The sequence below is a fragment of the Anolis carolinensis genome, chromosome 3, assembly GCF_035594765.1.
Source record: "Anolis carolinensis isolate JA03-04 chromosome 3, rAnoCar3.1.pri, whole genome shotgun sequence".
NCBI lineage: Eukaryota > Metazoa > Chordata > Lepidosauria > Squamata > Dactyloidae > Anolis > Anolis carolinensis.
In genome coordinates, this window is record NC_085843.1 from 274,519,260 (window position 1) to 274,534,675 (window position 15,416).

Genomic DNA, 15,416 nt, shown 5'->3' on the forward strand with positions numbered 1-15,416 from the left:
TTTTGCCAGTTCCTTCCTCTGAAATATACCCTACAGCACCTGGTATTTGTTGGCCGTCTCCCATTCAAGTACTATCGAGAGCTGATCTTGTTTAGTGTTCAATATTGGATGGGACCTGGTGCCTTCACAGCATTACCTTTTCATTAATGGAAACCGCTGCTTGGCCTTGTGCTTCTTGGCTTTCTGAAATCCAGTTTCTGCGGGCCATTTCTTCCCATTCCGCTTGCATTTTATCCCAAAATTCTGTGTCTGACTAGAGAGGAGATGAAAAAAGAGGGAGGAAACCCAGAGGCATTTTTTAAGAAAGAGAATCTTTTTTATTTCATTTCTATTTATTTAGTTACAACAAATCAGAATACAAATGATAGTTAACATTAAAGTATTGATTGCAATCAACCAATCCTAGCTAAGCAATTAAATAAATAAAAAAATTGGAGATTCTGGACATTAAATACCTCTAGCTGATAAGAATACATATTTCATCTAGACTGTACGTTTAAAGTTTATGAATCCTTGTCCAGAGATACTGTGTTTTTCCTTTCAGTTCTATTAAAAATGTATTTCTACTGAGTTCTTTAAGCACCATTTAAATGAAAGACTATAACCCCTCTTAAGGGTAGAAAGACAGGATGCAAATGTTATGAACCTATATGCAATTCTGTCCATAATTTCACAACATTCATAACATAACAAGTACAGATTGATACCCCTTATCCAAAATGCTTGAAACTAGAAGTGTTTAGGGTTTCAGATTTTTTTTTCCAGTTTAGGAATACTTGCATATGCAAATATGTACATAAGGAGATATCTTGGAGTTGGGACCTAAGTATAAACATAAAATTCATTTCTTCCACACATAGGATGAAAGTATTTTGACAATACTTTAAGTAATTTTGTGCATTAAACAAAGTGTGTATAAACTGAACAATCAGAGAGCAAAGATGTCACTATTTCAGGCACTCATATGGACAGTTTTATATGAAGGATTTTGTATTCTTGATAAAGACATGTGCCAAGAACACAAATCTTTTAGTACAAGCAGCCATATACTGTACGAACTGATATTCCAACTCTGCTTCTATGAGCCTTAATTATGGGCATTCTGCATCAGACAAAATGTGCTACAACTTCCACAGGGAAGCTTAGACATGCTTAAGACATTAACAGAGCTCTAGCTGTCATCTTGTAAATTGAAATAGACAAGTTGCTTTGGATATATCATAGGATGATATAACTCATGGGAAAATATTATCATGCTTGGTAATGTGGAAGGCAATAGGAAGAAAAGAGGGAGGCAAGTCATGGCTGTAAATCTAAAAGACCTGAGCAGGGCCTTTGAAGACTGCAGCTCTTATTCATAGGACAGCCGTAACTCAAAGTTGACTTGATGGCAAATGGCAAGAACAAGAGGCTCTAAGGTTTTTGACTGTTAGGAGGAAGGCTGCAAAATACTGAACAGTCGCAATGCTGATTTTATTTCGCATAGGTCTAGCATGTAACCATCTTCTTGATCTATGAAGCACTATAGGAGTCATTTTAAAGGCTGGACTTGCCAAGATGAATTTATTTAGATTTGCATGCCCCCCATGTTCATTCACAGGGCACTTTGATTTAATTACAGGGATATCTGCATCCAAGCTGAATGGCATGAATTGGAATCAGCCTCAGTTCTTTGCTCCAGGAAGAAAATTGGCCAAATGGCCTTTGGATAAGGCTTCAGCTTGCTATAATTGATGTTTCTACTCACATACACTAGTGGGCATTTTAACCAAAAGCCCTTTATCTCATATGAAACATCTGTTTTTAGGTATACTGCAGGATTTGCTCTCATGCAGCCTGCATTCTGATGGCAACAAAAGTATGGAGAATGTAGGTGAGCCAGTTACCTTATGAAAGCCTATGCTTTGGCACAGAAATGTACAGATTAGACTGTGACGTTCTCGGGTCTGAATCCAGCTACTCTTCCCAATCTTACATATGTACTGAATAATCAATTGATTTAGTGCAATTCGACTGAAACACAGCTTCCTGGTGACATTTTCAATGGTTCTATCAAATGGTTCATGAAAGTGCTTCTGTTATATCTTTCTCATCCAATAAGAAAATATACATTTCACAGTTTACATGTAGCTTCATTGAGTTATATGTGGTATAAAAGAAACATCCAAATAATAATTGGAGTGCATCAAAACACACAGACCAATGAACCACAGGTTCGGTTTATTGTCTTTCCTTTAATGTTTATTTCTTTTTTTAAATCTTTTTTCTATCTTGTTCCCTCCCTGCATTTATGTGCCCTTCTCTCCCTTCTTCCTCTTATTCTTTGCCCTTTTACATTCCCTCCTCTAAAAATACCCACACCAATCACCAATCCAACCTTGATCTCCAGAGTCATAGGGTGCGTCTACATTGTAGAATTAATGAAGTTTTGATACCACTAACTGCCATCGCTCAGGGTTATGGAATCATGGGAGTTATAGTTATAGTTAGTTTGGTGTCTCACCAAACTACAACTCCCAAGATTCCATAGCATTGAGCCATGGCAACTAAAGTGGTGTCAAACTACATTAATTTTACAGTGTAGATGCACCCACAGTCTAGTACTCAAACCATTGTGCATTGCTGTTGCTTACAACACTATATACTTCCTTGCATTCATAACAATCCTATCATTTTTGTTTCCCTATTAACCCTAAGTGCCAGTTCAATAGTCATGTTCCCATCTTCTGGCAGGTTTCAAAAAATGGCTTGAAAAACTCCAATGGGTTAATGTAATAGGGTTTCTTTTCACTTTTCAGTCCTGTTCACATTCCAGCCAAACAGTCTTTTAATTACATTCCCCAACCTATTAACTGCTACTTTTCCCTCCTATAACATAAAGTTGTTTAAATTATCTCCCCAGGCAAAGTATTTTAGAGCAAGAAGGCTATTAAAAAGACTCTACATTTACCTGGATATTTCATATTTAAATAGCAAAACGTATCATTTTGTGCATATTTGGAGTCTAGCTTTTTATTCAACGATAAATGTGTTACCTCCCTCCCTATCCCAAAGCAATTCAGGGAAAAAAGATCTGTTGCAGAAAACAAATTCTGGGTTTACAGAATTACAAAGCACTTTCATATAATGTTTAAAAAACATATTTCATTATATTTATACATAAAACATTTCAAGTATTCAGTGCATTCTGCATTAATTCTTTCAGTAGCACATTACTTTATTTGGGATATCCCTGCAGTGGTATTAGTTTACATTACTTTACAAGAAGACTACCATCTGAATTGTCCATGTTTATATGACGTTTCATGTGTATGTGTTATGTAAATTTACTTTGTGATTGTTTTATATGTTCATGTATTTTATTGTATTTTGTTGCACTTCCAAGAGCTTTTGTAAGCCGCCCCAAGTCCCTTTTGGGAGATGGTAGTGGGATGATGATGATGATGATGGCTTGAAAAGCAGGCAAGATATAATCATAGCTAGTAATGGATCTGAAGAAGTGTATATGTATAGGGGGAAAACACTTCCAACTGAGGATTGAAAGAGACACTTTATTCTCCTAGTGATAGCATTGTTTTGGAAACCACATTGGGACCACATGGGAACAGATGTGGCTCTTCCTGCCACATTGGTGTTGAGATTTTCATTTTGGACAGCTAAAAAGGACCAATTGTTATTTTTCTCGTGACAGCATATTTACTACTGGGGATGGGGAAAGTTGTCGTTTTTGTTGTTTGGGGAATCACACATCAGCTCTCCTCTCATCAGCTCCAAGATTCGCTCCTTTAGCGCAACAGCCATTTAACAGCATAGGAATATCTGGCCTTATCCCCATAGCCAAATGGCATCATCCACCAAAGTCCACTAGAGTCGTTGGTGGATGATGTAATCATCCCGTGATTGTATATGGGACAAAGCCAGGAGATGTTTCTCCATTCCTCACTAGCCACTGAATGGTCATATCATGTGGGTCTACCATAGAAGAACAATGAGTCGGAGTGGGCTCCAGTCATTGCAAAGGGAGGAAGAGAATGCCAACCTGCAACAAGAAGGAAGAACCATGGCATACATTTTAGTTATGGTTGTGCACGTCACTAAAAGGATGCTGGCCAGATTCTGTGTTTTATTTCTCTTTTTAATCTTTTTGTAAGCCACCCTAAGTCCCACTGATGGGAGAAAGGCAGGATATACAGTAGAGTCTCACTTATCCAACATAAACGGGCCGGCAGAACGTTGGATAAGCAAATATGTTGGATAATAAGGAGAGAATAAGGAGAAGCCTATTAAACATCAAATTAGGTTATGATTTTACAAATTAAGCACCATAACATCATGTTATACAACAAATTTGGCAGAAAAGGTTGTTCAATATGCAGTAATGCTACGTAGTCATTACTGTATTTACGAATTTAGCACCAAAATATCATGATGTATTGAAAACATTGACTACAAAAATACGTTTAATAATCCAGAACGTTGGATAAGCGAATGTTGGATAAGTGAGACTCTACTGTAACTCTAAATAAATAGTCAAATTGATAGATGTTCTGCTTTGCAAGCAGTTCAGGGACAGTCTTAAAAGTTCAACATAATCTATTTGGAGCATCAAATATTACCTGCCAACTAGCAGGTAAAAATGTAAGGTGAAAAATTAATCCAACATGCTTGAGTTCGTAACACAAATCTTCTGGAAGTAGAGATCGATCTTTCAGATTTAGGCTACTGCCTGGACCTATAGTTATGAACAAGGTTCTGCCTAAGCCAGTTAGATGTTGTCTTTCACACCTCCAAATACATTTCCTCAAGTCTAGATATAGATCTCTTAGTCTAGGCCAGTCTTATCATAACATACAATGGAAGATTCCCACCAAGAGCTCTGAAGATGTGATGGGTGGATTCACCCCAAGCTACACATAAGCTGCTAAATTATTTGTCATTCTGTCAAAGAAAGCAAAGCAAGAAGCATGTGAATGGAATGACTAAGATCTCAAAAGAAAGGTCTGAGGGAGACTGGCAACAGAAAAAGAAAATACATGCTGAGGATCCCACTGTGAAACAATGGATTCACCATTTCTTCTTTAGTTTTGATTGCCTAGTTCTGGACTGCATGTTTAATTGATATAGGTAAAGGTAAAGGTTTTCCCCTGACGTTAAGTCCAGTCGTGACCGACTCTGGGGGTTGGTGCTCATCTCCATTTCTAAGCCAAAGAGCCGGCGTTGTCTGTATTCCGCTCCTGGGATTTGAACCTGGGACCTTTTGGTCCGCAAGTTCAGCAGCTCAGCGCTTTACCACACTGTGCCACCAGGGGCCCCTTTTAATCGATATACAGAAGTTTAAAAGCTACTGCCCATTATATTAGAAGACTGCTTTCTCCTGAATGGGTTTCTAGTAGGGCATTTACAAAAACATCAGATACCTCAACAGCAGCTTTGGCTCTTTCGAATTCCTCTTCCATGGAATGGTGTCGTGACAGGAGGGCACCTCCCCAACGTTGCTCTTTGGTAGATCGAACCTAAAATAAAGAATAAAAAATGCTGGTAGCAATGTTAATTGGAGGGAAATGGTAATGGTATGGGAAGAACCAATGTTGTTGAGTGATTTGCATTGAACTAAGGAGATTGTACATTAGGATGAAACCCATACTTACTGTGTTTATCTCCCAGTGCCTTCCTTGTAAACAGCTAAAATTAAGAGTAGACAAATCCAGGACCATACCAGCTTCTCTACCATAAACCAAAAAGTGAACAGAATGTTGCTTGTAGCTTGAACAACAAAACATGAATGCAGGTGTGCAATGAAGTATGAATTTTTGGTTTACAGATGTTATGTTTAATTGTGTGTTTGTGTTTTAAAAGGGTAAGTATTACAGTTATTGCATTTCAGCACTCAGAGGCTGGTTGCCATGGAGAAGTAGGCGGAGCCAACTGCCGTTTGTTGAAGAAGTGCAGAGTTTTAAAAAGGGATTCAGTCTGTGCTCTGATGAGGCACAGGGAAGATTGATCCTAGGTTGAGGGGATCAAGGAGACTCAATTGTTCATTTTGAGTCGGTTTAAAATAAGTTTGGTGACTTATTTAATGTAGTCTGTGTCCTGGTAAGGAACAGAGAATCTGTGATCGTATATCACTGGGGTGACTGTGGTTTAAAAGTAGCAGAGGATGAAGTTCTAACTACTTTAAGTAAAAGAAGTGACACTTTAGGGAGTTTGACTCACCTCATTCTAGTATTGTAACTGTTAATAAAAGTGCCTCTAAGTGAGAAACAACATTGTAACCACTAAGCTCTGTGCCTGAATAAACTTGTTATTGTTCCTCCAACATCTAAGCCTCTGTCATATATATTATAAACCAAGTTGAGTTACCATCTAAAGTGAATAAGAAGAAGAAAGAAAAAAAAAGTAAAAGGTCTCCTCTCTGAGTCTTTGGTGGTTGCATCTTCGCAAGGTGCTTTAATAATAATTGGTATTTTAAACATATGTATCTTTTAAACCACAGCAAGATGTGTATATGTTTGCACATGTGAAACATTGATCTAGAGCAGTAGTTCTCAAACTTTAGTGTATGGGAATTCAGGTGTCAAAATTCTTAAACATTAGCCATAGTAGCTGAAACTTCTAGGAGTTGAAATTAAAAAGAACTAAAGAAGCAGAGTTTGAGAACCACTGGTCTAAAGGAGAATGGCTTCTCAGGGAGGTTTTCAGGATACGGGACAAGGAAAGCATTTGTGTTCATTTTAAATAATTATTTTAGTGGAAGTCTGGTCCTTCAAGGTTTGCTGGTGAACTAATACACCCTTCAAGATTTTTACAGTTGCATGTTCCTACTCCAGAACCTAGTGTTTTCATCTTTTTATTGTTGAAGGAAGCAAGAATGAAAGGTTGCAGATTTTGGCCCAAATCTTACTGTTATTACTGTCTAGAATAAACCCATTGAATCAATGAGATTTACTTGTGTGTTGACGCATCAATGAACAATGGACGAATATTAGTTGGAACTGGTCAACATCCCACACACCATCCTATCCTAACTGCTACTCATGTAGTTGTGCATTCTCAGAAGACACATAACTAGTCGTTAGTTCTTTCTATGTACCTCTAGATTTACTGGTATTGTGGAGGTAGCAGTTGCTCGTTTCTCAAAAGGCTGAGGTAGCGCCAATTACCATTCAAGTACCGCCATTCAGTTTACTCTACTTCAGCTAGTGAGAGTAGGACAAAGAGATACAAAAGACGGATAGACACAATGGAAAATGAGAAGGAGAATCAGAGTCAGAGAGAATGAGGCAATGACTTGTGAAATAGATTGCGACTCATGGACAATAGAGAAAGATGAACAGAGTTGGACACTGAGAAATAGAGAAAAAGGAAGGCCTGAATTATTAAACGGAAAAGAGAAGCAAGAAGAAAGAGATCTAGGAGAAAAATTGAAAATGGTGGAGGAAGAGAAATATTACTGTAGATATAATCGTGTTTAAGTTGACCTCATGTGTAAGTTGAGGGCAGGCTTTGTGGCCAAAATTATGGAGCCAGCTTTCTGCTGTTTTGCAATGTGGTCATTGTTCAGCCACCTCCCCATATTCTTGTCATCCTCATTGGGAAGATTATACCTTTTAATTAAGTATTTTACAAAGAAAATCCTCTGAATTCGCAAACATACTGAAATGTCCCTTTTGAAATGCAAAGGAAAATAGTGCGATGACCTAAAAATGTTGTTTCCGCTTAGCTCTTGACCTCATACTTGTTTAAGGTTAAACTCATTAGCCAGATGTTTGCCCTGGAGTGGATTGAAACAGCATCTACTTATATTATTATATTTTGAATTGTTATTATCCTTGGGGTCATTCAATCGCAATGAGCCATTTTCATACTGGATAGAATTTCTATCACATTAACATTGAGGGTTGAATCCAGCTTGTGAAGGTATTTCTTAATCTCCAAGCACCACAATCCTATTCAACTGGACAGAATTATGCCAGGAGTTAAAACTCACACACACATACCCTGCAACAGTAAGCACACAGCAGTGACCAGACTATTCATAATTGTTAATCCCAGCATTTAAAAACTAAGGCTTTTAACTATCAGAAATCCATCCTATGCTCATGTTGCGGCTGATTATAGAAATAATCCAAGCAATTTGGACAGACATGTCCCTAACATTTTTTTATGCAAACAAGTGGCACAAGCCAAGTTCTCTTGGGCATTTAGAATGATCAGCTCCTCTTTGACGCACATACTACTTAGAATATAAATAACCTGCATCCACCACCCCGGAGAAAAGTGAAATCATAAAATAGGCATATAAATTCCATTTTCTGTGGGTGCAACTACACTATAGGATTATTGCACTTTGACACGAGTTTAGCTGCCATGGGTCTATGTACTTTGGTGAGGCAGCAGCATTCTGGTAGAGAAGGCAAAAGACCATGATTCCACAGCATTGAGACATGGCAGTTAAAGTGGTGTAAAACTGCATTAATTCTACAGTGTAGATGCACCCTCTGCCTTATTGGGAGATAAACAAATCAGAGTGCCAGCAGCTTCATCTGGACAACATGATAAACCAAATAATAAAGCTTTCTTGGTTCAACCTAGAGTGGACAAAAATAGAGTTTCCTCTCGATTCCAGCCCTTCATTGCACATGACATGTCCTCTTCCCTCTGCTAATTGAGTGATGATGACTTTTTCCCTTCAACCTATTCACACAAGTTGAAGTAAGCTGAAGATGAAGGGGGGTAAGAGAAGGAAAATGAAACTGGGACATATTAAAAGCAGTTGGAAAGGTGGGACAGCAGAGAATAAATTAGGACTGCCTCTGCCAAATGAGGACTTTTGGAAGATATGCAACATATGAGCACAAAGGTCTTCTTCTTTTCCTGCTGCTTTCTCCCTTCCCAAGCATTATTGTCTTTTCTAGTGAATCATGTCTTCTCATAATACAGCAAAAATACAGTAGTGTCAGTCTAGTCATCTTCTCTTCTAAAGTAGTTTAGGCTTAATTTGTCCCGGGACCCATTTCTCTATCTTTTTAGCCATTCACACTGTCCATAAAACATTTTTCCAGCATCACATTTCAAATGAGTTGATTTGGTTGAGCAACCGAACCCAATGGATCCTCTTCATCCTGTCTAAGAAAACCCTATAAAGTCGCTATAAGTTGACAGGCAACTTGAAAGGACATAGACACAAAAAAGTAAGGTAGGAAGGAAATATAAACAATGTAAAGTACTCTATAAAAATGATAGATCGTGTTTTTTCTTTGTAAAAAATCATTGTCAACAAATGAATGTCACACATTTACGGGGGTATGGAAATGGAGTTGTCACCTTGGAATTGGAAGCAACTTTAGTTGGCAAAGTGTCCCGACTCTGACTTCAAAACAAAAGTTTATGATATTATAAAAAGATATGGGCAACACACCATTTTGTACTTATATTTTATAGTTGATACAACATGCATATTTCATGTCCTATCACTTTAAGTAGAGGATGATTCACATGGTGGTGACAGAATGTCTTCTGCTGCCATTTTGCTACAGTAACCTTGTTATGACTAATTTATATAGATATAGATATAGAGATACAGACATATATATCTTTGCCATTTATGAAGGACTTTAAGTTGGATGAAAGAAAGATAAGAGGAAGAACTGGAGTCAGAGTTGAAGATTTGGCATATGAACTCCACAGTTGTGCACTTTGAAGCCCTTGTCGCTTAACAGATAAAAATGGGAAAACATTGTGCTCACAAGATCTTGCTCCCAGGATCTCAGGAAGGCATAGTGTTATCTCAGCATTGCCAAGAATGGACAGTAGAAAACAATCTCCATGGAATCACAGATGGTGAACAGAAATGTTCTTAACAAGATAAACTCTGTAGTGCTCAGCCAGATTGTGAGGTATATGCAAAGGGGCTGCAAGGGCATAGCTGTGTTTGGATATGCAAACGGACAGGGAAAGATCAGAACAGCCTGATCCTGCCCATTGTTACTGAGGAGTAAATGCCACTGGGTTCAGTGGAGCGAACTCCCAACTACAGTACAACCCCCCGTATCTTTATATATATTTTTTATTCACATTTTTCCAGGTGAGTTACATTTGTAAAAGTAGAATTTAAGAAGACTACACAAGTTTGCGGAAATGAAAGGTAGGGAAAATTAGGTAGGTAAGGGGAAGAGAAACAGTTTAGGGAAATTAAATAGAGAGAATTAGATAAAGAGTTAGAAAGTCGAGGGTAATTTTGGTCTTCCATTCGTTTCTCTTCACGGTTGCATCTTACTTCTTAATCTGCCTACTCATTCCTTATGTACATCATGGGGGTTCTTCTTGTTTCTTTATTCCTTTGTATTCTTTCTATAATCTTCATATGTCTTCCAATCTGTCATTTTAAGTGGTTTTCCTCTATTTTCCTTCATTAAGAAGGTCAGCCTGTTCTTATCTTAGATTTCGTCAAGCTTGTCTAGCCACTGCTCAATTGTAGGGATTTTGTGTTTTTCAATATCTTGTGAATGTTATCCTTGCCACAGTCGCGATATAGGTAAATAAAATATCTTCATTTTGATTAAAGTCCATCATCTCGTCCATTATTCCTAGCAGATAATATTCTGCTTTCATCAGGAAAGTTTTTTTTCATTATTTTTTGAGTTTCTTCATGAATTCTTTTCCAATATGTGGTTGTCACTGTGCAAGTCCATCATGCATAGTAAAATGTTCCTTCTTGTTTCCTACACTTCCAGCAATTGTTCTGGATATTTTTGTGCATTAATCCTAATTGGTGTTAAATACCAGCGATGGAACATTTTGAGCCAATTTTCCTGTAAGTCCCAATTACAGTACAACCCCCACATCAATGGGAAATACATTCTTGGATTTATTGTGAAAACATAAAACCACGAATAAAAAGTCTATTGAAAGTAATTACTTCCGACAGAAGCACAATATAGCTCTGTTTTGTAGGATGTAATAAATGCCTAGAGACAAGAACTCTCTCTCTAGGTTCTCCACCTTTGGTGAAAGCATACCATATAATTGCACTGGAGCACCTAGAAAAGTGCCTAGAGAGAGATATCATTTTGGACACTGGCTAGTGAAACTATGGATATTAGTCCTGCCGATATGGGAGTTGTACTCTATATATTTGTGCAGGATTGCACACTTGCAGAGTGATATAGAGTCAGAAGAATAACTCACTGAGACTGGATCTACACTGCCATATAATGCAGTTTCAGAATGCAGATTAACTGCACTGAACGGGATTATATGGCAGTGCACTCATAATCCAGTTAAACACGGTTAATTTGCATTCTGAAACTGCATTATATGCTAGTGTAGATCTAGCCTGAGTTGAATGGAAATTATTTCTAGGTATGTGCTGGATTTAGCAGTGAATAGGCTTTTAATCTATTAATTGGTTAGATAACAACATTTCAAAAGCCATATCGTGAGTGAGAATGAAGTGAATTCAATCATGCAGTGAGCACATTGCTTGTAAAAGTAACCTTAAAAGTTACATTTAAAGATTTTTGAGACCTTTCCAGGTTCCATGACATTCCTTTATCAAGTCAAAGTGTTTAAAGAAATTGCATCTAGCAAATAAATAAACAACACAACAAGTAGTTACTGCCTTTTCTAGCAGAAGGGATTCTGGTAATGATATTCCAAAGCATTAATATTCTCAAGTCTGGACTAAAACTAATGTGTTAAGCTTATTGGATAGAAATAATTGCCTTTGCCTTCTTCTGGCTTCCTCAGAGATGTATTTTTGCTACAGTTAGAGAACTGAAGGAAGACTTTACTCAATATCCTTGCAATGCGGAGCAGAGATGATGAGCAGGGCAGACTAGACAGTAATATTTTCCACTCCTTATCAAGATGAAAGTGATCCTATTGACTGTCTAGCATTGTTTGTTTGCACTGCTATGGGGCATACTGACTTCTTGTGAGCACGTTTTGATCAGCAGGTTATATTTTAGGCTATTAAAATCAACCACGTCCCAGAGAAACATTGACAATTTTAACACAGGACATTAAAAATCGTATTACTCAATGGTGTGCCAATATTTAGCTTGGGTTTTAACTGCAACAATTATTATTGTAGTATCGATTTTATAGCATGTTTTCAAAGGCTTAGTGGAACCGTTTGATTTATGTCAGGAAGAGTATTTACGGTGAGGAAGTGCTGTGTCAAAATAATTCGTATTTTTCCAGCGGCCACAGTTTGACTGCCTTTTCTTTCGGCATTTGTTACTCCTTTTGACAGAGCACTGAATTCCCTGAATGGGCATTCTTGAAGAACACAAATGGTAAAAGCAACAACAGCCTGGCAAATTCCAGTTAACCAGATGGTTCATGTGAAAAGAAAATAGTCCAAAATATTCCTCCTGACAAGGAGATGTGCAACAGGGCTCCTCCATACTGAACTGCAACCTCTATTATATCTATAATGCGAATTGTTCATGGGATCTGTAGTCCAGGAACATCTGGAAGACCACAGTTGCTCACATCTGATTTAAGAATTTACTATTATGCTAATATAAAATACTATAGTACAATGCCGATATCTGCAGAACTGGCACGTGTGGTTTATCAATTTCTGACGAACTTCAAAAGCAGAACTGGCCTATGCAAAGACCATTAATGTAACCAGGAGAAATTGTATATTGAAAACAGGAACTAAAACAAATTCAATACCTTTACAAACAACAACTGACATGGTGCTATTGAACAGATTTTGCTTCAAATTTCAATATTACATGGAAAAGAGAAATAACATTGGCCTAAGAAGCCAATCAAATGCTAAGTTTTTCATTTGAACGTATCTTTTTCTGACTCAGATATGAATTCTCCTGGTATTTTCTTGCTCCTCCGATATGATCCTATGGCACTTTTGGCCTGGAAGTTCTTTATTTCAATAGGGTTCGCTGTTTTTTGTGGCTATGCATATCCATGAGAAGTCTGGGAAAATATATTCCATGGATGTGATGGATGTACAGTATGATATATCTGCATCTACATAACAGTGCTCTATGCAGTCATGCTGGCCACATGATCTTGCAGGTGTCTATGGACAGCTTAGAAATGGAGATGAGCACCAACCTCCAGAGTCAGACATGACTAGAATTAATGTTGAGGGAAAACCTTTACCTTACATATCTTTTATGATGGATGGAATACTTTTGGTGTCTTATACATGTATCAGTTCTCCAATGGAACTACATGAACATTTCTATATGATTTCTTTTCACATGTCAGGAGCGACTTTAGAAACTGTAAGTCGCTTCTGGTGTGAAAGAATTGGCCATTGGCAAGGATGTTGCCCAGGGGAACACCCGGATGTTTTTGATGTTTTTACCAACCTTGTGGGAAGCTTTTCTCATGTCCCATTTCTATATGATGTGGACTGTCCATAGTTCAAATTTTAGCAGCAAAGTTATATATGGAGTTGTACATGTGACATTTGGCTTCACATTCAGGTATCAATTCAGTTGCAAAACATTACCATCCAACACAGGCCTGCATAGTACAATTAATGCATTTTTCTACACCATGCAAACCTATCATTCCACTGATACATTTGAATTTCAACAAGCTTTTCTGTATGAAAGTGATATCTTACCTTTGGTGCAGGTGCTAATTCTAATTCTGAGGCTGAATTAGATTCCAATGCAGTTTTGACACTGGCTGCCTCTGATTTAGTGCTATTTTCTGCAGACCTGTGAAGAAAGCATTTGTGCATCCCATTATAGGCATTCCAACACATGAATGAAACCAATCTCCTTTGGGGCACAAGCACAAAGAATCACACTCACATTGTATGATATTTATTTACACAATTACACAACACTATTTTACACCAGTGTTTCTCAACCTTGGGTCCTCCAAATGTTTTGAATCTCCAGTCCTCACAGTGACCAGGCATTGGCAAAGCTTACTAAGTCTTCTGGGAGATTAAGTCCAAAACATCTGGAGAACTGAAGGCTGAGAACCAGTGTTTCACACATAGCAGGAAGCACTGTACAAGATTGTGTTGTTGAAGGCTTTCATGGCCGGGATCACAGGGTTGTTGTATGTCTTTCAGGCTGTGTGGCCATGTTCCAGAAGTATTCTCTCCTGACGTTTCGCCCACATCTATGGCAGGCATCCTCAGAGGTTGTGAGGTATGTTTATCCATACCTCACAACCTCTGAGGATGCCTGCCATAGATGTGGGCGAAACATCAGGAGATAATACGTCTGGAACATGGCCACACAGCCCGAAAGACATACAACAACACTGTACAAGATTATCTTTATGCCTCTGGTTTTGATTACTTGTAGCAACATACAAAAGATTGATTTGTGCACATCTTGTGAACTGACATGGGAACTCCAAATGTTTGTGGGGTTCCTGCATCATCCAATGGAAGAACCATACAAGACCCATCTGCTCCAAAAAGTATCAGTAACAGATGTGTAAGTGTACCTGCCCAACTTTAAAAGCAAAGCAGTGAACAAGAAATAAGGGCAAGTTCATCCAATGACTTTAGTGAAAACTTTGTAATTACAGGGGCCTGAATCCAATTCTAAGTCGCACCTACAGTAAACTGTTTGAGTCAAGTTTGGGTAACTGCTGACTTCCCAAGGACCTTGTGAAATGGCAATTCCCACGATTCTATAGCAGTGATCCCCAGTCAGTAGGCTGTGGCCCAGGAATGGGCCATGAGAACTAAAATCTGTTCCATGAACTTCCTTCCTTTTTATTTATTTTATTTTATTTATTTTATTTCTGCTCCTTTCCGCAGACCTGACCATTGCATTGGATAGACCACATCAGCTCTAGATTATTAAATATGGTTTTCTGTGGGTGAGCAGATGGCGACTACTGGATGGCTTATGTTCTGTATCAGAAACTAGAGCTGATGTGGTCTATCCAATGCAGTTTTCTGAATCAGCACCCCAAATAACCAAACCAAATCTAAAATTGACCAAAACCTGATTCATAACCCTTTTGGCACTAATGTTGGAGAGTGGTGCCTGGTTATAGTGGTCCCTGGTCAAAAAAAGGTTGGGAACCATTGTTCTGTAGCATTGAGCTATGGCAGTTTAAGTAATGTCAACCTGCATTAATTCTACAATGCTGATGCATGCATAGTGTCATTATGAAATGCATAATGCACAACCACATGCACAATGGAGGCTGAACAACCGTCCTATATAATGCACAATGCACAGTTTACAAAGAGAAGGGTTAGGGCAAATCAGCTTCTACTGGCATCAGCAGAATATGTCATCTCTCAAAATCCTAGTTGCTATGCTGAGTAAGGGTGCAGGACCAGCGTTTGAGAAACACCGAATCTATGTTTCACATTATGTTAACTGCCATGGCTCAATGTTGTGGAATCCTGGGAGTTGTAGTTTAGCAACACACCAGCACTTTTTGGC

General features: G+C 38.2%; 1 protein-coding gene across 6 annotated transcripts in view; it reads right to left on the reverse strand.

Annotated features, from left to right (window-relative positions):
- The window catches only part of pex5l (peroxisomal biogenesis factor 5 like), a 176,090-nt gene that overhangs the window by 21,088 nt on the left and 139,586 nt on the right, over nucleotides 1-15,416 (reverse strand). For all 6 annotated transcript variants that reach the window (XM_008105988.3, XM_062976794.1, XM_008105982.3 and 3 more), the window contains 3 exons: nucleotides 13,613-13,709; nucleotides 5,418-5,513; nucleotides 137-253 (listed from right to left, as the gene is read on the reverse strand). In XM_008105988.3, coding sequence (XP_008104195.1) covers nucleotides 137-253; nucleotides 5,418-5,513; nucleotides 13,613-13,709 — 310 coding nt within the window. The remainder of the gene's footprint in view (nucleotides 1-136; nucleotides 254-5,417; nucleotides 5,514-13,612; nucleotides 13,710-15,416) is intronic.